Source organism: Podarcis muralis, chromosome 3 (genome assembly GCF_964188315.1).
Source record: "Podarcis muralis chromosome 3, rPodMur119.hap1.1, whole genome shotgun sequence".
In the NCBI taxonomy this organism is placed as follows: domain Eukaryota; kingdom Metazoa; phylum Chordata; class Lepidosauria; order Squamata; family Lacertidae; genus Podarcis; species Podarcis muralis.
This window is the reverse complement of record NC_135657.1, coordinates 104,574,397-104,599,891: the sequence shown is the minus strand read 5'-3', so window position 1 is coordinate 104,599,891 and position 25,495 is coordinate 104,574,397. Positions and strand designations below refer to the sequence as shown.

Sequence of the window (25,495 nt, the reverse complement as noted above, 5' to 3'; positions counted from 1 at the left end):
AAGTGTATGCTTAAATTTGGCGGGGATGAGATGGTTTTAGTGAAATCAGAGAACGATCAGAGGTGCAAGCAGAACGTTTTGTGAACTCAATAACCAAATGTTGACCAGATCAACAGTGTTTTTCACCACCCATGAACCACTGGGAGAGAGTCATGTAGTGTACATGCACTTTATAAGAGCAATGGAAGTGTGGTGGTGATAGGCAAACAACTCCTGGCAGATGTGTTGAGACACAGAGTTTGGGTTATCAAGATCAGATCCTTAGGGGTAGGATTATAGTCTGGAGAGTCATGATGCAGCAATCTGGATTGCCTGGATCAGCCAAGAACCCCATATACATGATGCCCTGAGCTCTGCATGCATTTTTTTTAAAAACAAGTTTCTTTTAAAAAATAATGTGTAACTGTTATAACAGCACAAAAGATATGCAACTGTGCACGGTTAAATTACAGATAGTCAGTACGTTGTGGTAGTTAGAGAAGAAAGTCTACTGTAGAGCATGAGATTCCTGAATCGTAGGGGGTGGGACTAGACAATCCCCGTGGTCCTTTCCAAATCTACAATTCTATGATCCTATGGAATCTCCTCGCAGCTGAAAAGCTGACTGGGTGATCTTTACTGAGTTGTTTTGAGGCTCAAACAAGGGGAGGAAGAACCATATGCACTGCCTTGCTTTGCTTGGAGGAAAGGTGGGGTTTATATATGAGAGAGAGAGAATAAATATGGAAGTTATTAATTTCTGGGGACACTGTCGCCTCTTCTCTCAGATCCATGTCAAGGTACAATTGGGATAATTTGCTAGCGAATTGTATGGAAGCCATAAAAATGGACCCCAGAACCTTGCGATTATAACTGCTGTACTGTTGCTGAAGGCTTCTCCCATCCTAAGGAAACCAAGTCATGGGTGTAGTTGATGCTGTATTTTGTTTTAGGAACATAGGAAGTTCCCTTATCCGGAGTCAACCATTGGCATGTAACATACCGTATTTTTCGCTCTATAGGACACACCCGACCATAGGGCGCACCTTGTTTTAGAGGGGGAGAACGAGAGAAAAGATTTCTCCCCCTCTCTGCTCAGCGCCCCTTCAGCGAAGCGGCAGGAGAAACGGAGCCCCTTCCATTTCTCCTCCCGCTTCGCTGAAGGGGCGCAGCGCAGCTCTCCGTCTCTGCTGAAGCCGGGAGAGTCTTGCTCTCCCGGCTTCAGCAAAAGGAACCCGAAGCCTTTGGAGCACAGCGCGAGGTCCTGCTGCGCTCCAAAGGCTTCAGGCGGCTATCCCTAAAGCCTGGAGAGTGAGAGGGATCAGTGCGCACCGACCCCTCGCGCTCTCCAGGCTTCAGCGAAAGCAACGCGTAGTCTCCGGAGTGTGCGCTCCCTCTGCGCTTTGGAGGCTTCGCGTTGCTATCGCTGAAGCCAAGGAGCCTGCATTCGCTCCATAGGATGCACACACATTTCCCCTTAATTTTTGGAGGGGAAAAAGTGCGTCCTATGGAGTGAAAAGTGCGTCCACCCAGGGACGCGGGTGGCGCTGTGGGTTAAAGCCTCAACGCCTAGGACTTGCCGATCAAAAGGTCGGTGGTTCGAATCCCCGCGGCGGGGTGCACTCCCGTCGTTCGGTCCCAGCGCTTGCCAACCTAGCAGTTCGAAAGCACCTTCGGGTGCAAGTAGATAAATAGGGACCGCTTACCAGCGGGAAGGTAAACGGCGTTCCGTGTGCTGCGCTGGCTCACCAGATGCAGCTTGTCACGCTGGCCACGTGACCCGGAAGTGTCTGCGGACAGCGCTGGCTCCCGGCCTATAGAGTGAGATGAGCGCACAACCCTAGAGTCTGGCAAGACTGGCCCGTACGGGCAGGGGTACCTTTACCTTTACCTTTATGGAGTGAAAAATACGGTAGATGCTCTAACACTGAGTTATGGTTCTTCCCTGGAGAGGTGGCCCATGCTCCTGAGGCTGATACATACTTTATTTAAAATCAGAAAATGACAAGTGCACTGGATCCACACATTCCCAGCAAATGAGGGAATGAGAAAACTCCGAGGGCACACGGGCAACTTTCATATCACACGCCTGATAATCACAAGGACCTCATTGTTCTTGGGTTGTGCTTTAATGAGTAGCGCTCATTGCTTGCCTCTTTTCTATTCCTCCTCTAAATGATATTTTATTTCTGCATGGCTGATAAAATACAAAGATGGGGGCACGATTTCACGGTTTGCGTGAGATGCAATTAGCTACAAATGTCAAGAAGATAGTACAACTTTATTCATCCCGGTTCATTTAATGAAAGTAATTAGAAGTTTTAAGGACTGCAAGTATCTGTGTCAAAAGTGGCACGAAATGCCATAATAGAAGTGGATAGATGAAAATGTGATGTGGCAAGTGAAATGAATCTCGCCATCTGGAGGGAATGATTTACCTCCGTGATAATTTAATGGAAATATGCACATCCATGCTCTGTCTCGAGAGACTAGTCGCATGAAACACCTTCTTGTGCATATCAATCTCTGGATCAGGATCCCATTGTGCAAAAGGCTTTCCCTTGTGAGCTGGGATGTCCCATACCTTAGCTTCCTCCTGAACCCCCAGAATCTGTTCTAGGAAATCTGTTCCCTGTTTAGGGAAGTTTTTAATATTTAATGCTGTATTGTTTTTAACACTCTATTGGGAGCCACCCAGAGTGGCTGGGGAAACTCAGCCACATGGGTGGGTTATAAATTATTATTATTATTATTATTATTATTAGTATTAGTATTAGTATTATTATTAGGAAGCCTCTGGAGAGATTTTTGTGACTACAGGGAGGAGGTGAGAAGCTGAAAGGCCAGTCGAACAAGCATAAATCCTTTGCTTAATCCGAACGATGTCACTGGATGCTACGCAATGTATTTTCCCCACCCTGATTTATAATCAGCAATTGGAAAGGCAGGATGCAATCTATGAATAAATAAATAAATAAATGTGTCAGACCTTAATGTGATTCACTTCCTGGCCTCACAAGATGGAGATCAATTTACATCTAGAATTGATTTATTTATTTATCTAAGTCAACTCTTTTCTACTCTGCTAAATGCTGGGGTGGGTGTTGGCGGTTCTGAACTGCTGAATGACCCCTTTCAGCGCAGGAAAGGAAACAGGGACACCACGCAGGGCCCCACAACAAAATATTGCAATGTGTTGCAAAAGGTTATACAGTGGCACCTCGGGTTACATACGCTTCAGGTTACATACGCTTCAGGTTACACACCCCGCTAACCCAGAAATAGTGCTTCAGGTTAAGAACTTTGCTTCAAGATGAGAACAGAAATTGGGCTCCCGCGGCGCGGCAGCAGCAGGAAGCCCCGTTAGCTAAAGTGGTGCTTCAGCTTGAGAACAGTTTCAGGTTAAGAACGGACCTCCAGAACGAATTAAGTTCTTAACCTGAGGTACCACTGTATGGGCATGTGGCTGGAAGAACACACACACACACTGAAATCAAAGACTCGAGTTCCTGCTCTAACTTGGGTCATGTGCAAAAAATAGTTCTCAAAGATTAATAAGTGCAACCAGTCTGCACGCAACTCAGTGCGGCATAAGGCTTTTGTATTCAACAGAGTGCTTGTCTCGAAAGGAGTAACTTGGCGTTTGTTGCAATCTGAGAGGTAAGGGAGGTTTCTGACTGGGAATCCAAACCAGACTCAGCCCCACCTCTGACTTGTAATATTCACAGTCAGCTACATTGCAGGGCTGTCATAAGCAAGTCTCTCTCTCTCTCAGCACAGTTCCGCAGTCTGCAATAGGAAAAAACAACCCGTGAACAACACTGCAGGGTTGCTGCATGCCACTCTCACAGCTCAACCTGCAGTGTAGGGATAAAAGGGATTACACTGTGCATTTGACCGGCTCCCTTGGCCAATAAAGCGAGATGAGCGCTGCAACCCCAGAGTCGGCCACGACTAGACCTAATGGTCAGGGATCCCTTTACCTTTAGCCCCACCTGTCAGCAGTTCAGCATCACTTGGAAGCCTCCTGGGTTGCTGTGGCCACAACATTCTCACCTGTCACCTCCACCCAGTTGATTCCCTTTCCCTTCTTGCCCATTTTCTTTTCCAACAAAAAGATACATTAAAAAAAAGTTCAGCACTCATTACTGAACTTTGGAAATAGAGGGAATTATGACTTGCATTACGCTCTGCAGAAAAATGTTTCAGTGTGAACTAAATACATAACCTAAACACCAGGTGCCTTATTCATTTGTTCTACATATCTATTAGCATTTAAACATTGCCAGGTTAAAAGAACAATCTGATACACACCTGCTCAGAAGTAAGCCCTGTTGAGTTCAAGGGAACTGAACTCCCCTTGAATATTGGGGAGTGAATATTGGATTGTAGCCTTAGCCCTCCTGTTGAAACTCCTTTTGGGGGGAAAAATATAATTTCTCATTCATAGAAACCAAGACATTTTGTTAACAAACTAATTCCAAGCATTCATCCATCATACTTTAAGGAATGTTTGTTTATTCCTCTGGGCAACTCAAGAGAAATTAAAACAAATATTTTGGTAGTCTTTGTATTTCAATAATTCAAAGCAATATTGTATTGAATAAACATTCTTTGTCTATAGGCATTACTAAACTGCTGACATCCCTGGTTCTTCATATTTGCTGAGTCACATACTAATCCTGTCGGGAGAACAGTAATAAAAACTTAACATGCACTCCCTTGCATAACAACTCCATTTATCATACAAGGCTGAAATCCAGGGAGTAAGCTCTGTTGAACACTGTAGGACTTACTTCTGAGTAAACTGTGCAGGACTGCATTGCACAATAGCATTCTGGAAGGGCAAACCTCTGTAACATATCTTTGTCCCTTGACTGCTGAGAAAAACGATTCTGGTTTGCACATTCTTTTTTCTTACCTTACAGTTATATGCTTGAAATCTTCTAAATTAAAATTCAGCTGCTTAATTTGTCACTTGTAGCCATGGGTGAGAGAAGCTGTACGCATTCATGGGAGCGTTCGCTGCTCAGCTTTCTTTGATCACTTGTGCTGCTGAAAAGGCCAGTCCCTTTTCAGCTTAAATGCATGCTTCTGGACTGCCACCATTTTCAGGTGGGATTCAATCATACACGCTATAGCAAATACAGGTTGCACAGTTAAAAGTTGATTTGGTGCTTTGTGCAACAAACCCACTCCCCCCCCCCCGCCCCAGTTGGACTTTATGCAATAAGGAAAGTGATGTGAAAATGCACTGGAAAGTGAGAGATAACAATTGGATAACCTCCTCACAAACAGATCAGGATGAATGCTCAGTGTTGCCATTTCAGCTTGCACACCAGCTATTAATATTGCTATTATTTACTGTATTTATAACCCACCATTTAACACAAAATTCCCAGGTTTGCTCCAACAATCGGCAACTCACAACCCTGACTTCATGGCATTCACTGAGATGGCAGGGCACAATTTAATTACTAAATTGCAAGAGCACAAATGAGTTCAACTTTTTTCAGCGACTTATAAAAACAGGGCTGTTCAGAATGACCAAACATGTTGACCTACCTTCCTAGTCCAATCGGTCTTGCTTCTGTTCTTTGCATATTGGTAATCTGCTATTGGGATGATTGAATGCCCCATGTTGGGCTGCCCTCGGAAAAGAGTTCAGAAGTTTCAGTTGCCACAGCTTGATTGTTTGGCAGGAGTACAGGGAACCATGAGCCCATTAGTGTTTCTATATGAGCCTTTACTGGGTGGGTTTTGGTTTGATTTTTGCAGTATTATGTATTCTCCTGTTGCGAACCTCCCTGGAATCTTCGGATGAAGGGTGGCATACAGACTTTAAGTAACAAATAATAAAAAATAATACTAAATTGGCCTGAACCACCAGGGCTCTTTGTATGTTAGCTATGCACTTTGAATGTGTAGTGTTATTTTGCATGCTGCCACGATGGCTTTGTCCAGTAACTGAAAAACTATACAGAATGTAACCACACCAAAACCTGAAACAAGGATGATGATGATGATGATAAAATTGATGGGTTCCTTAAATGGCCTGTAAACAGTTTGCTCCTCGTGTTTTGGAATAAGAATTGCTGCCCAATCCTTTACCATTGTCTCCTCAAGCTTCTTTCCTAGAAAGATGATGATTTATTGCATTTATATCACACATTTTTCCTCCAGGGAACTCAACATAGTTTTCCCCGTCCTCATTCAATACCCACAACCACCATGTTAGGCTGAGAGACAGTGACTGGCATTATGGTTAAGTGGGTCTTGCCAGGTGCAGTGCTCTAACCATATTCGTGCTAGGAAATATATATATATATATATATATATATATATATATATATATATATATATATATGATTTTCTATTTTATACATTGCAATAATTTTACAATCATTTTAACATTTCAAAACTTGACTTCTTTCCCCCTCTTTCTGCAGTTCCTTAAATTTATTTTTAATATCTTCTGCATATCTAAATTAACTTAATTTGCTAATTTTTTCATCTACTTTAAATATACAGTATACACTTATAAAACTGCAGGTTATTACAATAATCCTGCCAATCTCCTTATCTGTTTACAGTTTATTTGTAAATATTCAATAAACCATTTTCATTCTTTTATAAAAAGTTTAATATCCTCATTTCTTATTTTTCTGGTACGTTTTGCCATTTCTGCATATTCCATACGTTTTTGTATCCATTCTTCTTTTGCCAGGACTACTACTTATTTCCATTTTGGGGTGAGTAACATTCTTGCTGCTGTAGTCGCATACACGAATAAATTTCTATACAGTTTGAGTAGGTCTGTCCCTATAATTCCCAAAAGGAAAGCTTCTGGGTTGTTGTTTTTTACAAACGTTATTTTAAACATCTTTTCTCATTCATTATATATAATTTCCCAGTAAGCTTTAACCTTGCTACAAGACCACCACATATGATAAAAAGAACCTTCTTTCTCTTTAAATTTCCAACACTTCGATTTGGATTTAGACATTTTTGCAAATTGACTTTTCCTTTTTTGCCTTGATGTATATAATTTTTATTACATTTTCTGTTTTACAATTTAAAATACTCATTTAAACATCATTAAAATATAAATGAATTCTGTTCTTCTCTTTCCATGGTTCATTTTGCATATCATAAATCCCAGCATATTTTACAAAATCTAATTTTTTGTCCATTTACTCGGTTTTCAGTACCATTGATAGTGGCGCCTGCCCTGTGGAACACCCTCCCAGCAGATGTCAAGGCAGTAAGCAACTATTTTACTTTTAAAAGGCAACTGAAGGCGGCCCTGTTTAGGGAAGTTTTTAATGTATGATACTGTATTGTTTTTAATATTCGGTTGGAAGCTGCCCAGAGTGGCTGGGGAAACCCAGCCAAATGGGCAGGGTATGTATAAATAAATTATTATTATTATTATTATTATTATTATTATTATTATTATTATTATTATTATTATTATTATATCATTTTCCATGTGCAAGGAATTATTTCTAAAAGGAAGTGCTTTGCCTCTTTAAATCTGAATGGCTGCTGGTAGCAGTTCAGAGGGGCTCTCTGTACGTGCTCAGAGGCACCTTTCTTACCAAAAAAACACCCCAAGACGTAGCAGCAGTAAAAAAAAACACCCCCGTGAACCACACGTGTCTGTATCGTTGTATCAGCTGCGCTTGCAAAGCGGTAATGAACCAATCGATAGCCGAAAAACTCGTCCCGAATCAGCCGTCCTGGCATTGATTGAGCGGCCTCGAGCGAAGAAGGCAAATTCTAAAGAGACGATAAAGGGGGATGGCTAGAGCGTCTCCAACTTCCTTTTACAGCGCTTCGCTGTCTGGGATGGAGCTTCCCAATGCTTTACCATAGATACGAGGAGGCGCAGAGCGGCCCTACAACGGAGCCCATATGGACCTACGGCCAATGATGGGTTTCCGGATGTTGTTTTTCAACCGGAAGTTCAAGCTGCATGCGTTACAGGTTTTCTTCCCCCCATCCCCGCTCACCTCTCTGGAAAAACGTTCCCCCTCAGTGGCGGTTGCCCTCTATAAGGGAAAACTTCACCGAGGGCCGAGAGGGAAGAGCGGAAGTGCACCTCACCGCTGGCCGGAAACGGAAGGGAAGGCAGGAAGGAGGCATGTCGGGTGGTGGCGCGCTGGAGGAGGCAGTTTGAGGCATCGAGACGGTACAGGCAGAGCGAAGGAGGGGAGGGGTGGGGGAGTTATTGGGTTCCCTACGCTTTCCGTGGGTGGTTAGCGGCGGCACCATCGGGCTCTTTAACTTCCTCATAGAAGGGACCCCCCAGGGCCATCTAGTCCAGCCCGCTGCAATGCAGGAATCTCGGCTAGGGCTACAGGTGGCCGATCCGGCTTCTGCTTAGAAGCCTCCAAGGGAGGTTTTGTGCGAGAAGCACAAAAGGGGGTGGCAGTGGGGGGGTCCCCTACTTGCATCCACCCACATGCATGCTCTCCCCATGCCTTTTCCCTCATCTACCTGGCTCCTCTTTGTAATACAGTGGTACCTCGGGTTACATACGCTTCAGGTTACAGACTCCGCTAACCCAGAAATATTACCTCGGGTTAAGAACTTTGCTTCAGGATGAGAACAGAAATCGCATGGCGGCGGCACGGCAGCAGCAGGCCCCATTAGCAGGCCCCATTAGCTAAAGGTTAAGAACGGACCTCCGGAACGAATTAAGTACTCAACCCGAGGTACCACTGTATTATCCAGCTTCAAGGGAGAGGGAGGCCTTTGTGAGTCCCGCTTCAGCTTTGGGCTCAGTGTTTTCGAGGGGGGGGGGCGGTGGAAGAGAGGAAAATAGGGCGACTTAGTAAAAATCTTACAAGGTATCCACACACACACACACACACACACACGTGTATATACCCTTTTCGCCAGCCTAGTTGGTGTAGCCAAATCCTGCCCCTGTAGCCACCTAAAGCATCATTATTATTTATTGAATTTATATATTGCCCTATACCCAGACGTCTCAGGGCGGTTCACAGCAAAGATCAACATAAAAACTACAATATACATAATCAAAATAAAAACAACAACCCAATAACACCCGACAGCAGTGCCACATCCAGTTTTCTCTTAGCCCCTTGCTGGTATTTTATTTTATTTATTTTATTTTATTATATTTATTTATATTTTTATATAATTTATATTTTTATTTTATTCAGAGGGAGCTAGGCCAGGAGGGATTTGGCATCTGAGCTAAAAACTCGTCTTGGTGCACATGCTGCCAATAAAAATAAAGTTATGTACAGGCTTTTGAGCAGCAGCTGCAGCCAGTTAATGCATGTTTGTTTTGTTAACTTTGCATCCTGCCTTTCCACCAAATGGTGCTCAATTTGGCTACCAGAAGTAATGTAAATTAGTATGATACAATTTGTGGTGCTTTCGCCAACCCTGTAAACTAGGACAGTGTTGAGCAGAAATAGCTAGCATTGTCCACTAATTCTTTTTAAAATTAAATGTTGTAGTCTGATAAGTCAGCTGTGATCTTTAATTTTAAATATGCTGTATTTTGTTGTACAGAGCCCTCATCATTTAGTGGCTAGAGCGTTGGGACTTGGACTGGGGAGACCTGGCTTCCAGTCCCTGCGCAGCCACAAAGCTGGCTGGGTAGGCTTGGGCCAGCCACTATATCTCAGGTACACCTGTCTCACATTGTGATTGCACGGATAAAATCAGATAACTCAATATAAGCTGCTTTCAGGGTTTTGGTTTTTATAGAAAGTACGCTAAATAAATTCTTGGTGTGTTTTTTTTCCAGGTCAGTTTGACGGAAATTAAAAGATGGATATCCGACCAAACCACACACTGTATATCAATAATGTTAATGACAAAATTAAAAAGGAAGGTATGAAAATAAATTATTCCTTATTCTGAACGCTTAGTCAAGAAACAGAACGTTTTTGTAGGAAGTAAGCTGCTTCATGCCCTCACTTCACCACCATGAGAGAGGATTGGTCTTTGGTAAATTTTTGTAACTCAGCTTTTCTGGAGAATGTTAATAATTCACAGAGAGGGGGGGAAGAGCATTCAAATATAAATGATTTGTTAGCCATTTTCTCCAGAGTGGTAAATTGTTATCGATGTTTTGAAATACCTAGTGATGGCACAAAAATTTCCCATGAGGGGAATTGGCTGGGAGCAGTTAACATTTCAGCAAACAATGGGTAAGAGAGGTGATGATGGAAAGTATAATATTTTTGGCATGTTGCATTGTCAGATTTTTCTGATTTTGGAGTGAGAAACTTGGCTGGCTTCCCTGCCCAAGTCATGTGCTGTCTCTTGGAGTGATTGCCCTGACCTTGAAGATGCTGTGGTGTCTTAGAAGCAGATAGATACAAGTATAATTCTCCTTTTCTTCCTTCCCTTAACAGAACTGAAAAGATCTCTGTATGCACTGTTTTCTCAGTTTGGCCACGTAGTGGACATTGTGGCTCTAAAGACGATGAAGATGAGAGGACAGGCCTTTGTTATATTTAAAGAACTTGGCTCCTCCACCAATGCCCTGAGACAGTTGCAAGGCTTTCCATTTTATGGTAAACCAATGGTGAGTTTTATATTTTACTGCAAAACATGATAAGAGAACAATGTGGCTGGGGATCTTGTGGTTTCTCTGCCTAGACCAGGGGTCTGCAACCCGCGGCTCCGGAGCCGCATGTGGCTCTTTTACACCTTTGCCGCGGCTCGGGGGCGGATACTAGCGAGGGGAGGAGGCGCATTGTGCGCCCCGACACTCCCCACTGTGGCGGGCGCTATACTGGCTGTGATGTCGCATGGGGGCTGTGCTTGCGTTAGTCACGCACCGTCCCGACGTCACCTTCCCGCCCGCCCGCTACATTGTAAGGGGCATGTACGCTGGTCACTGCATTGAAAGGGGGCATGTACGCTGGTCACTGTTTTGAAGGGGAGTGAAAAACACACACACACAAAAAGGTAACTTGTTAATTTAACGTTTATTTCTATGAGGAGGAGTAATTCTGAGGGGTCAAACAAAGAAATAATAAAAAAGTGACAAAAAAGTTATTTTTATAATGACGAGTTTTGCGGCTCCCAGTTTTTTTTTTCTTCGGAAACGGGTCCAAGTCGCTCTTTTTGTCTTAAAGGTTGCAGATCCCTGGCCTAGACCAATAGGTAGTATATTTAAAGTTTTTGGTCTGTTCACTAGACTCTTTAAACACTAAAGGGAGGAATTCAGCACCCCGCTATGCTGATCATTCTCTCAGGGCAAGTGATTTGGCTTGTCAGATGGGATGTTCCTCTCTCTTTTGCCTCTCTGCACTGTTCCAGGGGTTCTCCTGACTCCTCCCCGTGAGCCTGTTTAAGGGAGTGGAGAGTGGGGAAGCTGCATTGCACAAGTGGACGTTCTTGTTCAGGGCTTCTGCTGGCAGGACTCATTAGTTGAATCCTGCCCTCTACAGTCTAGGACACTCGTACCTACGGGGCCGCCTCTCCTGGTATGCCCCACGGAGGACCTCACGGTCCTCAAATAATAACATTTTGGAGGTCTGCAAATAGTAACATTTGGGAGGTCCTGAGCCTCAAGGAGATTACACTGGCCTTGACCAGGGCCAAGGCCTTTTTGGCAGCGGCCCCGGCCTGGTGGAACACTCTGTCACAAGAGACCAGGGCCCTGTGGGATTTGACATCTTTCTGCAGGGCCTGCAAGACGGAGCTGTTCCGCCAAGCCTTTGGTCGGGGTTTAGTCTGACTCCACCCCCCTTTCATAAGAACTTGCATGAAAGTGGCCTCCCACTTTTTCTCACAGGCCCATATAAGTTCAGCACAAACAGTTGGGCCTGGTGAGCATCATTTAAGGTCCCCAACTCTAATCTGCAGGTTGCCATCTGATTGGATTTTATTCTGAGCCTGAACTGATTTTAGGGTGTATTTTAATTTATTTTCTGATTTTATGTTAATGTGTTATACATCTGATGTTAGCCGCTCTGAGTCCCCTTTTGGCCGGGGAGGGCGGGGTATTAATAATAAAGTATTATTATTATTATTATTATTATTATTTATTATGTGGAAATTCTATCCTGTCAGATCATAACAAGTCCCTTCATTGGAAACTCACCATACCAACCATAGGCAAACAAATAATTTTAAGCTTTCTCTTGGGAGAAACCTATTGTCTTTCCAGGGCAGATCAATGCTGCAATCCTAAATCACTTACTAGGGAGTAAAATCATTGATCAGTAAGACTTCTAAGTAAGCATGTTTAGGTTTCTTCTGTAAATAAGTTTCAGTTCCTTGTTATAAGACTGCTAATTTAATGTAACTGTCAAAAGCTCTCTTTTGATTAAAATACAGCCAGTGAAGTGTGTTAGGAACACCTCGATCAACTCATTCCAAATATATTTATGGGTAAACAACTTTGGAAAATGTCCAAGAATTGAACAGAAGTAAATGTCTTAAGGGGACTGTTCTTAAAACATGACTGAAGACCTGAATCTTCTGTATGAAAATCCTATTTTTAGTATGTATTTTTAAAATCTTTATGGATTCCATGTTGATACAAATGCATTGTGAAAACCAAGTATTTTGTGGATGTTCTTCCCTACCCTGGACCATATCCAATGTTTTGTTTGGAGATGTACCTTGTTTCTGGCTAGGGTGGCATGCAATACATAACACTGCCTTAGCTTTTCAAACAGTTCATTAGCTGGATACTCTGTGACCTTCAACCCACTCCCCTTTATTCCTTGTCTGTTCCAAAATATCAGGCTCAGATTTACAGCTTTGATGCTTAATGCAACATTCTAATTTCAACAGCGCATCCAGTATGCAAAAACGGATTCCGATGTGATTTCTAAAATGCGTGGTACGTTTGCTGATAAAGAGAAAAGGAAAGAGAAGAAGAAGATCAAGTCCTTGGAACAGTCTGCTAATGCTGCAAAGAAGCCAAATCAGGTAAGTGAGTTTGTCCAGATCTCATTGCCGTCAGTCAAAGAATAAGCACTTGTGTTGGGAGACATGTAGAACAGAACTATATATTATGTAAGCTGAGTTAAGCCTCAGTTTCAAAACAATACAGATAAAAATCAACAGTTGCTTAACCTGAGAGTAAGATCAGCTGGACTTGCTTCTGAGGAAACAGAAACATGATTGTGAAATTGAGTCTGACAGTTGGTTTTTTACTAGCTTTATGCGATTAGCAGTTAACAAAAAATGTACTTTTCCCTAGCAAAATTACTGATCCCCTTTGAGCTAAGAATATTTTACCTACCAGGTGATATTGCTGCCACATGTAGGATAAAAAATCTCCCAGATTTGTTCTGCTTGGGTATTATGGGCACTGTTATCGTGAGAAGAAAATTATTTGAGGAATCCAGTACTTTTGCTTACTTTGCAGACCTGTTTGGATTTGTTTGTCTTTGAGCATTTTATATTTCCTTCCAGCTATCCTGTCCATCTTTTTTTTTTTGGCAAAAAAACAAGACTGGAGTTGTGGGGAGGGAATAGGAGGGCAAAGTCACTTGTATGTGCTGGTGAATTAGGAGGCAGCTGTGTGTGTGTGTGTGTGTGTGTGTGTGTGTGTGTGTGTGTGTGTTTGCTACCAGCAACTGTTGGCAAAACCACAAGTGGCAAGGCTCCCTCGGCCTTGAGCGCCGCAACTCCAGAGTCGCCCGCGACTAGACTTAACGGTCAGGGGTCCCTTTACCTCTTAAAAACATAAGCCCATGTAAATAATTTTTTCTATTTAAAAAATGAGCCTCTAGCAACTCTGTAGGGTAAATCATAATATACGTGGGTTTTTAATACTGACTTCAGGTCTTGAAGCATAAGTTAAAAACAAAAAATCTTTTTATTTCTTAATAGGGAGCAAACCAGAATTCAGCAAATTCCCAAGCAAACTCGCAGAATCAACAGGTAATCCTTAACATCCTTTGCACTGGAAGTACACCAATTTCAGATCACCACATTGGTCTTTTTAGAGCTACATATTTTGTATACAGATACATGCATTTTGGAAGCAACATGCTTTATTCATATATAACCAACTTCTGTAAATGATTAATTAGCAGTCAATAAGTGTTATCCGTTAGTATTTGCTTAGAAGGACTGTAAATATACAACACTACCTCCATTTATTGTTTTATAAAAAACAAACAGTGTGCAAAATCTGTAATTTAATTCTATCATTCTAATTGTGCCAAATCCTTATTATGATAACAGAGATGATAGCACACCACAAACTGAATACTTGGTATGTGAGGGTTTTGTTTTTAAAGGTACTACTGGGCTAACAGCTGTTGAATGCCTGAAGTGCCAACTACCCGGACCTTTTGCAGGGGAGATGTTGTGGAGTACACTATCTAGATGTATTCTTAACTGAAAATGCTCAGAATAGCCGCCTGATTGTATTAGACTCCTTAGCTAACCTTAAAACTTGTGAAATGCAGAAACAAACAAACAACTTGAAGCTGTTTACGTCTACCCCAATTCTCTTATGTCAGAAGAAGAATTGGCAGCTTCTTGGGTTAACGTCAATGAGTTATGCCAAAATAGCTATTGTTAACATTTATAAATATTAAAGCAAATGTGGTTTTGGCGTACCATAGCACATTATTTGCTGCTTCCTTTACAGGTGCCTGATAATCCACCGAACTACATACTTTTCCTCAACAACTTGCCAGAAGAGACCAATGAAATGATGTTGTCAATGCTGTTCAATCAGTAAGTTCATCTAGATACATATATATACATAGTTCTACAATCCTTTACACCTGCATTTGAGATTATCAACAAAATTGGTGGAATTTTTTGTAGTAAACTGCACAGGATTGGGCTGTTAAGAACCCAGTGGTGAGATATGTGGTCTTCTGTCATTTGCAATAGATTTCACCATCTGAACTCAAAGAATGATGTCTGGTTCTATGCAACTATGTTTTTGCAGTTTGGATGGGCTGAGATAATGGAGCCTTCAGTGCAGGCTATGGAGGGCTATGGAGATCCAAGACTCTTTAGAAACCCACCTCCTTCTTTCAAGCTGCCATTTATATGTACTCATAGAACAAAAACTCATTGTTATTGTCAGATGTGACTTAAGAAATGGCCTATTTACTTATGTTCAAGCTGAATGAATTCAGGTTTTTGGCCTCTGGTGGCAAAGACATTTCAAATAACAAGGAAGTGGCTGTTCATGCAACTTTCATGCTGCCTCTTGGATTAGCTGCTGATTTAAATTTATATTTATGAGTAAGAAAGGCAGAATAGCCAATGGATTTCTAAAAATAAAACTGGGATGCTGGTAATGAGCCATGTTTGAGGGACAAGGAAAGACAATATCAAACATGGCTTTTAACCTGTCTCGGATTAAGTGCAGGATGTCTGTGTTTATAGTCTGACTGAACATAAGTTTTAGAAACAGTAGCCATGCAGACCGATTTTTACAGTTTAATGTGAAATATGTTGCATTTAAGGTATAGAAATATTTGGCAAAACATAAATACCCATACATTGTATACTTGGGTAAGTGTACATCATGTGACTTCTAAGTTAGTCATTCTAGTAATTTATGCTTTGTCAAGGCTGGATAGAGATTGTGTTGAATCAGCTCTGTAGGAGAAGGTTTGGAAACAGAAGAACAAATCCATTCTGGGAATCGTATCTGTTGAATGGAAATTAACTGAAAAATAGTTTGGCACGAAGTGGGCTTCATAAAATGAAAAAAAAATTGTCTGAAGTCTGTAATTCCTGCATTTCAGCTGCTCTGTTTTTCATTGTGTTACAAATATGTTCCTGGCATCCTTGGTATGTTTTACTTGGCAAATTCAGCCTATAGCTTTATTTCAGCTTTATTTTCAACCGTGAATTTCAATTTTATAAACTTTTTTTGGTTGGAGAATAAGAACAGCCCTGTAACCTGCAAAATTAAAGCATGTCATCGTGTTTAAATTTTTATCTCTCAAGGTTCCCTGGTTTCAAAGAAGTGCGCCTGGTGCCCGGCAGACACGACATCGCATTTGTGGAGTTTGAAAATGATGGGCAGGCTGGAGCCGCTCGCGACGCCCTCCAAGGATTCAAAATTACCCCTTCGCACGCAATGAAAATCACTTATGCCAAGAAGTGATGGAAGGAAACTAGGATCCCTGAAGGACTTGCTTAGTTTGGTTTTTCCCTTCCCCCTACATGCTGTAGGGTAATTTGGATTGACTGAAGTTTGGTTCCTTGAATTTAAGGAAAACATCTGGTATGGCATTGTTGGGAGTTAGCCAGTACAAGTATGTAAAGATTCTAAACACATTCAAGGAATGCCAGCTGAAAAGCTGGAAGCTGTAAAATTTGGTTGTTGTACATAAGTCCATTTTGTATACTGTGACTGGAGGGGCTCCTTCACAGTAAAGTTACCTGTTCAGAAATAAAGGTGCATTTTCTCTCTTGAAACAGTAATCTAAGGTGTACTTGTGTTTCATCAAAAGCAATAGTTCTTGCCAACTTGCTAGGGACTGGAAATGTACTTGGAAATGCTAATGGTTTGAAATACATGCTCATTCCATTAGTTCTTTCACTACCCCAAAACCTGCTCTGGAGGGCTGGGGGAACCCTAAAAACAGATTTGGAGTAAGGGGCACAAGGGAGATTGAGGGAGTGCTCCCTTGTGCCAATGGGATACCTTCCTTAGATACAACTCCAGATGTCCTGCTGAAGATACAGATAACTGAGAGGCTGTTCTGTATTTTGAAAGAGTTGTCAACAATCTTGGATGAGCTGCTTGTGAAAATAATACTGTCAGGGATGGGATCTGTCTAGAGTAGACAATGCAGTATAGATTATTTGGAAAGATGTATTGGATAAATAGTCATACCTTGGAAGTCGGAACGGAATCCGTTCCAGAAGTCTGTTCAACTTCCAAAACGTTCAAAAACCAAATAGCAGCTTCTGATTGGCTGCAGGAAGCACCTGTAGCCAATCAGAAGCCGTGGAAGCCCCGTCAGACGTTCGGTTTCCAAAAGAACGTTTGCAATGTGGAACAATCACTTCTGGGTTTGTGGTGTTCAGGAGCCAAAACGTCCGAGTTCCAGGGCGTTCAACAACCAAGGTATGACTGCATCCAAAATTGGACCAGTATTTTACCATAAAGATGTAAATAAGGAAATACATTCATCAGTAGTCACTGACTTCAGTAGTCTTAGCATCACTATTGGGAAAGGGGGTATCTCCCAGGTGATTTGCAGGTGTCCATATGTATACAGTGTCCTCCTGAAATATGCAGTTGGTATCACTAAGCCCCTGCAGTAATAGGGAGCTGCTATCCAGATGTTTCCCCAGAATCTGAACAAGCCACACGGTGAACTGAATGTGAGCATGATAGTTTCATTTTAAATGAACCCATTATCTGCAGAATGTAATATAAGAAGTCTACATAGCAGGGGGGTGTCAAATGGGTTTGAATGTTAAACTCCCTATTCAATAATATGGTCATTGAAATACTGATTCTGTCTGAATTCAGCGCCATTGATGCTCCAAAGCATTGCGTTTGTATTCGTCTCTGCTTGATGTTGTGTTCTTGGATACCCAGCTTTTAATTTAGAGTGACCCTGGGTGGTTGGGGTCAGTGGAAACTCTAGGCTTATACTAAGCACATCTGGTTCTTAGCCTTGAATATAGTTAAATAACTTGTGTAGAATGGGTGTTGGTCATCACGAACTCCCCTAAATTCAGGGAAGGGCTGCTTTTCTGTTCTGCCACCTACTTCTTAGCCAGGTCCACCTGCAACTCCAGATGTCCCTGGGAAGCCCTTTGTACGATAACATTTACTGCCAAGGAGCAGAAGTTTGCCATAAACTCGTAAAGAAATAATCACATACCTGTATCCCACTCTTCTACATTTGTAATCTGAGCAGATGACAACACAAAACAGAAACAAAACACACTTGAACCAAACAAATAGAAGGCAGCAATTCATGACATGCGATGCAGTTAAGGTCAAGCCAGAGGCAACAGCAGATTTAAACATTAAAAGCCTATAGAAAGAAGATATACTTTCAGATACTGTTGAAAGGGGAGGAGGCTTGATGCAACACGACAGTAAGGGTCTTCCGGGACCATTCAATACATTACACCTTTTTGCAGATTCATTACAAACTGATTTGGGAGCCAATGTTGGCTGAAAAGAGATATGAGACTTTCTGGAAAGGATTTTGATTCATTTTGTTTGTTTTCATAATTCATACCCCACTGAATGTCTCAGTTTCTAAATGGAGGTGGCTCTTGCTTGTCAGAAAACGTAAAGGTACCCCCTGGTGGTTAGGTCCAGTTGTGAACGACTCTGGGGTTGCGGCGCTCTTCTCTCTGTATAGGCCGAGGTAGCCGCCGTTTGTCCGCAGACAGCTTCCGGATCATGTGGCCAGCATGACCATGCTGTTTCTGGAGAACAGTGCATGGAAACACTATTTACCTTCCCGCCGAAGCGGTGCCTATTTATCTACTTGCACTTTTGACGTGCTTTTGAACTGCTAGGTGGGCAGGGGCTGGGACCGAACAACGGAAGTTCACCCCATCGCTGGGATTCGAACCGCCAACCTTCTGATCGGCAAGTCCTAGGCTCTGTGGTTTAGACCACAGCGCCACCCGCGTCCCTTCTGCTTGTCAGAAAAAGGGGAATAAATTCCTACTCCTTCTCCTTTCAGCCCTTATGTCCTGCCTTCCTTGCTGTTCTGGAGGGTCATGAAACCAGCCACAATAGGATGTGATAATTTGTAATGGCCTTACATTTGACACTCACATATAGTAGCTCAGTCATCTGTAGTATTCTTCAGGTGCTTTGTGAGGCCATAAAGGTAAAGGTAAAGGTACCCCTGCCCGTACGGGGCAGTCTTGCCAGACTCTAGGGTTGTGCGCTCATCTCACTCTATAGGCCGGGAGCCAGTGCTGTCCGCAGACACTTCCGGGTCACGTGGCCAGCGTGACATCGCTGCTCTGGCGAGCCAGAGCCGCACACGGAACACCGTTTACCTTCCCGCTAGTAAGCGGTCCCTATTTATCTACTTGCACCCGAAGGTGCTTTTGAACTGCTAGGTTGGCAGGCGCTGGGACCGAGCAACGGGAGCGCACCCCGCCACAGGGATTCGAACCGCCGACCTTTCGATCGGCAAGTCCTAGGTGCTGAGGCTTTAACCCACAGTGCCACCTGCGTCCCTGTGGAGGCCATACGTTGCTGCAAACTTCAAATATAACCCTTTGAGATAGCAACTGGCTCATGGAATGGGGATCAAAAGCAAGCATCTACATATAAACCCACAACTTGATGGCTGAAATCGCATCCCACTCCTATGAGCTGCATTACTGCCGATGTGGCTCATAAGCTCCTTCCCATAACCTTATTAGAAATTACACTTATTAACATTGTTAAGTGACTTCCTCGCTTCCCCTTGGTTGAATTTCAATGCATATCCTTTTAAAGGTTTTCCAAATCACAGTTCTTATAAAGTTTAACTTAAACGTTAACATCCTTAGATCTTTCCATTTTGAAATTAAACATATAAATTCATCACTTAACTTTTATAAAATCCTAAGGCAATTAGGTATCTGCAAGCTGTTTCCAATTAATTTAACTTGACATATTTAACTAATCATTAAATTCAGTCCATTCTTCCTGATACTCCTCCTCTTTCTGGTCGCGGACTCTTCCGGTTAGGTTGGCTAGGACCGAAAAATCCATCATCTGTGGCTCATAAGCTCCTGGTGGGGGAAGATGGCTTGTCTCTTTGCACTGGAATCGGTCTGGTTTTTGTTGGCAAAGTTCCTCTGGCACTTCCTCCCCAGCCCATGGCCAACATAGGATTCTTTGTGTTTCTGCTACACCTTAAACCAGCCCGTAAGATTGGAAACCTGTATAATTAATGGGGATCTGTTGTTTTTCATCCTTGCACAAAATCTGCTGAATGTGATGTTGAGCTTGACTTAACTGCAGCAAGAGGCAGGCATTTAAAAACTCCTGGCAAATAAAGCAAAAGGGTCCCTCTGAAGTTTTCCCGGCTCTTTAAAAGCGATAGAATGTTGCCCTCACAACTTCCTATTGGTCAGAGAGCTTCTCATCCCCACCCTCCAAAATTGCATCTTAATGTTTTTTTTTTATACATATATAATAGAGAGCTGTTCCTTAACCTGTTCCTTTTATGTAAGGGAGTGAGAGCGAGGTGCCTGGGAGAGAAGAAAATGCCTCACACTGTTAGCATGCTGATGTTTCTGCTGTTTCTTGGATTCACTTTCCCGATGGTCGCGAAGGGAATTTTTATGGACAAGCTGGCAAGCAAGAAGCTGTGCGCCGATCAGGAGTGCTTATGTAAGTCACCCGCTTGTGAAACTGTGTGCTGAAAATGTGAACTCTTGCATGAATGAATCCCTCTGTGGTTTGCCATATGCCAGGCATAACTTTAAATTTATGGATATATTTTTCATAAATATATATTGGTGTAGCGGTTAGAGGGTAGGACTGGGATTTGAAGACCAGAGTTCAAATTCCCACTAAGCCCCCATGTTCACTGGGTGCTCTTGGGCTGGCATAACCTTACCTGCTTTGCAGGGTTGTTGTGAGGATAAAATGGGAACGGGCAAAAACATGTACAGTGGTACCTCGGGTTACAGACGCTTCAGGTTACAGACTCTGCTAACCCAGAAATAGTACCTTGGGTTAAGAACTTTACTTCAGGATGAGAACAGAAATCGTGCAGCAGCAGCGCAGCGGCAGCGGGAGGCCCCATTAGCTAAAGTGATACTTCAGGTTAAGAACAGTTTGAGGTTAAGAATGGACCTGCAGAACGAATTAAGTTCTTAACCTGAGGTACCACTGTACACCACCTCGAGCTCCCTGGTGGAAAAGAGTGGTATATAAATGTCAAAACAAAACAAAATGTAGATAGCTTTTGCAGACTTCTCAGAAGATGAACTGTGAATGTGGAAAGGGATGCTTCTATGATTGCCTTTGCAAAATTAACGAGGATTTCCTCTTCTTACCACCCAGCCCTTTAATTCTGTATAAAATCTTACTGGTTTTTTTTCCCACCCCCAGATGCCATCTCCCTGGCAAGGGCGGAAGACGATTACAACGCGCCAGACTGCCGATTTATTAACGTCAGAAAGGGGCAACTGATCTACGTTTACTCAAAGCTAGTGCCAGAAAGAGGAGCTGGAGAATTCTGGGCTGGGAGTGTAAGGACCTTCCCTATGTTAAATCACATCTTATGTCTGCATGGCTATTTACTCCCCAGTATCCACAGTTTTAAGAGAAACCCCTGCCCCACCTCTCCTTGGACAGGGCAAGGCGATATTCTCACAAGCTCACCTGTATGTCCAGAAGCATCTGTTCCCTTCCCTCGCTCAGCACTTCATGGGGGAAGCAGGGAGGTTAAAAAACACTCAGCCTTCTTAAAAGAGAGAGAGAGAGAGAGAGAGAGAGAGAGAGAGAGAGAGAATGAGTTTTGTGCCAAAGTAAAAATAAGAAGGCATGGGGAAGGCTTCTAAAGTGGACTGAAGAAATACTTACCTTATGAAAACATTAAAAATACATTTATATGTTACATGTATGCCTCACCTTTCTTTTGTTTTGGAATTCAAAGCAAGCATACAAAGGGGTATTGGATTCACAGCTGCCTGGCTTGAGAAGAAAGACATTTTCACTCTCAGAAGATGGCACTTTTGGGAATATTGTCCCGTATTGTCCCTTGCCTCATTCCAAAGGCTTTCCTTGATCCTCAAGTGGGGTGTGTGTGTAGGGAAAACTTTGCAGGAACAGTGTTTGGCAGTGCTGCTTGGGGGGCAGTTTTCAAGCACTCAGGTATTAGCCAGGCCTGGACTTTGTCTTCAGCAAAGGTCCACCCCCCCGCCCGCCACGCCTTCAAGCTATTCTTTGGGTCTGTGCTATGTATGTTAGACCTGCTTTTGCACAAAGCCACTAGGTTCTAGTGAAACACTGGAATATTTCCAGTATTTATTGAAATGTCCAGGGCAAGGCCAGTGTCAGTACACATTACCATGACAGCTGAGCCTCCCTCAAAAAACTGATTTGGAATTCAAAGTGAGACCAGTTTGATGAGTCCAAAAAAATGGCCTCTGCTGCTGGGCTTTTTAAAATTTTTAGTCTGAACTCTCTGAAACTGAATTCTGGCACCTCTCAGGTGGGTGCCATTGCCATTATAAGAGATCAAGGAAGCGTTCTTGGTGAGTTCTGGCATCTCTCTCCCCTCCCCACTGAAAAATAGCACTGTCTTGATGTACAGTGGTGCCCCGCATGACGAATGCCTCGCAAGACGGAAAACCCGCTAGACGAAAGGGTTTTCCGTTTGCGATGCGCTTCGCAAGACGAATTTCCCTATGGGCTTGCTTCGCAAGATGAAAATGTCTTGCGAGTCTCGCCATTTCCCCCCCCCCCCGCTTCCCCCCTTTTTCTAAGCCACTAAGCCGCTAATAGCCTTTTAGCAGCTAAGCCGCTAAGCCTTTAATAGCCGCTGAGCCGCTAAACCGCTAATAGCGCTAATCCGCTTAGCCGCTAATGGGGTTGCTTCGCAAGACGAAAAAACCGCTAGACGAAGAGAATCGTGGAACGGATTAATTTCGTCTTGTGAGGCACCACTGTATTGTCATTCTGGAGCATTGTGGGAAATTTAACTCATGGCTAGACCCAGCTACGGAGCACTACTTCAAAATGCCTCAGCACCAGTTAATCCACCAGGCTCCATTGTCAACAGAATGCGACCCACCAGAGAACCTCTTGCCCAGAAACCCTTTGAAATGGAGTTGGGTATTGTCCAGGGCAAACCTTTTCAAGAAATCCCAGTTTAAGGAAATAAGGCTTTTAAGAATATGATTAGTCAAGTCTACAGAAGAGGAATTAAAATCTGTATGATCTCACATTTTTCTTGGTCTCATTCTTGGAAATGCAATTACTTATATGTGCCTTTTGGTAAACAACAACAAGAACAAATCTGTTTTGTTAGTATCTTATGCTGACCGAAATAATCTCAAAGAGTGTACAGGGTGACTGGGGTAGCTCATGCTTCCAACAGAGCAGCGAATTCATTTACTCTGAAGAATGGTGGCGCTTAACTCCAGGCTTGTTTGATCTAACCCGTAAGGTTTATGCACAGCAGTACGAGGACCAGATGGGCACTGTTGGATATTTCCCCAGGAATTTAGTCACAGAGCAGCACATCTATCAGGAAGCAAACGAGACAGTTTCCACGAAGGTAAGAAATGAGCAAGCTATGCAAATGTTGCTACACAAATGCTTTGATGGTTTGTGGCCGAAGCTTCCGCAGTTGCTGAATATTGGTGACCCCATAATTGGTGACCTCATACGTTCTGCTAAGGTAACTGAGTGAAAATTTTGCATCCTTGAAATTACTGAATAAGCCTCTGCAAGATGTTTCTTATTGATTTGGTTCTGGCCTCGTGTACGCTGAGAACAACACTCCTCTGGGCACAAGGTATGCTCTGTGCTTGTTTGGTGAGACTGCTTCCAATTGCTTTTTCCTGATTGCGCTGTGTTTTACAGTCTCACCTTCTGAGTTATTGGTTTCCTTCACAGAGGGACATTGACTTTCCTTGTTTGTTTTTCTCCTTATTTGAGTTCTGAAAGCACTACAAGTTTCTTTCCTAAACGTAACTTTGGCTTAGTTCTCACTGAGGTGGCAAACCAGCCACCTGGGCTCTACGCAGGCACTATTCTAGAGGCCTTCTCATTGGGGAAGGTGAAGATGGAGATGTTATTCAACTACCTTGACTTCAGGTTTTAAGGGGGAACCCAGCTCCTGTCATGGAGAATACAGCATCAGAGGCTTTTTGTGGGGCGAAGAGGCAGGAAACGCAACAAAATCCTAAAAGCTGCCAGAACAGCCTCCATCCCTGAGGCTACTGCAGCTTGTGCTAACCAAATACAGAAGTGAGACTGGGTCTTAGTATTTCCTGAAATGCAACATTGCTCTTGTATGCAACTTTGCAAGAAACATGGGACATTTGCTTTTCAAAAAGCCAAGTCAGAGGTGGTCCTAGAAGACACTGGGGACTCAGCTATACAGCTGCAAATATAATGTTTTAAGTGCATTTTAAGTGTGACTCTAGATGTGTGGCACTAAATATGACACTAGATGGGGCTGATGAGCTAATGGCAAATCCCATATATATTTTACGTTTTAAAAAAAAGCATTTCCACAGTGTTTATATCTGTGTAGATCCACTCTAGATTGAATCTAGTAAGTCATGCTTGGAGGAGAGCCGCTGAAGTAACTTAAGAACTCTTGAGTTCAGTTGGGCCTCAACAAGGAGCGTGGCTGTCTGGACCCAACACATCATGTTGTCAAAGCAACTGATTTTCCACAACTCCCTTTGTTCAGAATTGGCTCTAATTGCTTACTGTGTTTAAAAACTATAACAGTGAACCCAAACAACAACAACAACAACAACAACAACAACAACAACAACAACAACAACAACATGTTCTCTTTCTCAGGCCATCGATTTCTTCTGTGAATAGAAGTCTGTAAAGTGGTCAACCAGGACAGTTAAAGAAAGGAAGTACAGAAGCGCTGAGCAAAAGAAGATCTTCTGCCTTTCCTGTTGTAGATTCTAGGGAAAAACAGGAAGTCTCTTTTTCCTAAACACCTTTTTTCCAATAGAAAGGGAAGAAAAACACATCAATAGGACTAATATGTAATTTTGATTTACTTTGCAAGTGATTTTAACCAATGCCCCAAACTGCTATTGCCTTTTAAATGACAGTACTCTCTTTGTTACTTTTCAGAGCAATAAATGCTAAATATTATAGGCAGGTGCCTACCATTTGTGCTTCGTCCATTTGCCTGAGCCTGTTGTTTCCTCTAATGCTGTGGTTCCCAGTGCAGGGCACATGCCCCACAGGGGGGCAATTTGATTTTTGAGGGGGGGGCAATTTGAGAATGAGTTATTAACAGTTAATGGCCTTTTAGGCTTCCTCCACATGAATAGGAGTACACTTTTTGAATAATAAAAAATATATGTCACCGGGGTGTGTGTGTCAGGATTTTAGGTGGGGCATGGCCCCAAAAAGGTTGGGAACCACTGCACTAATGTGTTTTGTGTTGCTAAATAAAAGGCAAAAGGGAAACATTTTATTTTGCTATGTCACAATTTGAGGTTATCAAGGATACATTGTTTAAGGGAGGTTTTTGCCGTTCGAGGAGACGCAGGTGGCGCTGTGGTTTAAACCACAGAACCTAGGACTTGCCGAACAGAAGGTCGGCAGTTCGAATCCCCGCGACGGGGTGATCTCCCGTTGCTCGGTCCCTGCTCCTGCCAACCTAGCAGTTCAAAAGCACGTCAAAGTGCAAGTAGATAAATAGATACCACTCTGGTGGGAAGGTAAACGGCATTTCTGTGCGCTGCTCTGGTTCGCCAGAAGCAGCTTAGTCATGCTGGCCACATGACCCAGGAGCTCAGCCAATAAAGGGAGATGAGTGCCGCAACCCAAGAGTCGGCCACGACTGGACCTAATGATCAGGGGTCCCTTTAC

At 42.9% G+C, this 25,495-nt stretch overlaps 2 protein-coding genes across 3 annotated transcripts; both read left to right on the top strand.

Moving 5' to 3' along the window:
• Nucleotides 1-8,019: 8,019 nt before the first annotated feature.
• SNRPB2 (small nuclear ribonucleoprotein polypeptide B2) lies at nt 8,020-16,401 on the top strand. 2 transcript variants are annotated; one of them, XM_028722282.2, is made up of 8 exons: nt 8,020-8,173; nt 9,532-9,647; nt 9,770-9,856; nt 10,383-10,555; nt 12,781-12,918; nt 13,828-13,878; nt 14,597-14,685; nt 15,922-16,401. In XM_028722282.2, exons 3-8 carry the CDS (start codon nt 9,793-9,795, stop codon nt 16,079-16,081), a joined length of 675 nt encoding a protein of 224 aa, XP_028578115.1. In that variant the 5' UTR covers nt 8,020-8,173; nt 9,532-9,647; nt 9,770-9,792; the 3' UTR covers nt 16,082-16,401. The 2 variants fall into 2 exon arrangements, with proteins under 2 accessions (XP_028578115.1, XP_028578114.1); XM_028722281.2 differs by lacking the exon at nt 9,532-9,647 and having other exon boundaries at nt 8,021-8,173.
• A 3,538-nt stretch (nt 16,402-19,939) lies between these two features.
• Nucleotides 19,940-24,769, top strand: OTOR (otoraplin). The gene is made up of 4 exons (XM_077925333.1): nt 19,940-20,296; nt 21,023-21,162; nt 23,085-23,195; nt 24,458-24,769. Exons 1-4 carry the CDS (start codon nt 20,008-20,010, stop codon nt 24,479-24,481), a joined length of 564 nt encoding a protein of 187 aa, XP_077781459.1. The 5' UTR covers nt 19,940-20,007; the 3' UTR covers nt 24,482-24,769.
• The last annotated feature ends 726 nt before the right edge of the window (nt 24,770-25,495 follow it).

Excerpts from the sequence above, each read along its gene's own strand:
- SNRPB2 (XM_028722282.2), top strand. The coding sequence starts at position 9,793 with ATGGATATCCGACCAAACCACACACTGTATATCAATAATGTTAATGAC. Across the intron at positions 10,556-12,780 it reads CATTTTATGGTAAACCAATG|CGCATCCAGTATGCAAAAAC; the intron begins GTGAGTTTTATA and ends TAATTTCAACAG. Across the intron at positions 13,879-14,596 it reads CAAACTCGCAGAATCAACAG|GTGCCTGATAATCCACCGAA; the intron begins GTAATCCTTAAC and ends CTTCCTTTACAG.
- OTOR (XM_077925333.1), top strand. The coding sequence starts at position 20,008 with ATGTTGCCCTCACAACTTCCTATTGGTCAGAGAGCTTCTCATCCCCAC. Across the intron at positions 20,297-21,022 it reads CGCCGATCAGGAGTGCTTAT|ATGCCATCTCCCTGGCAAGG; the intron begins GTAAGTCACCCG and ends TCCCACCCCCAG. Across the intron at positions 23,196-24,457 it reads ACGAGACAGTTTCCACGAAG|GCCATCGATTTCTTCTGTGA; the intron begins GTAAGAAATGAG and ends TCTCTTTCTCAG.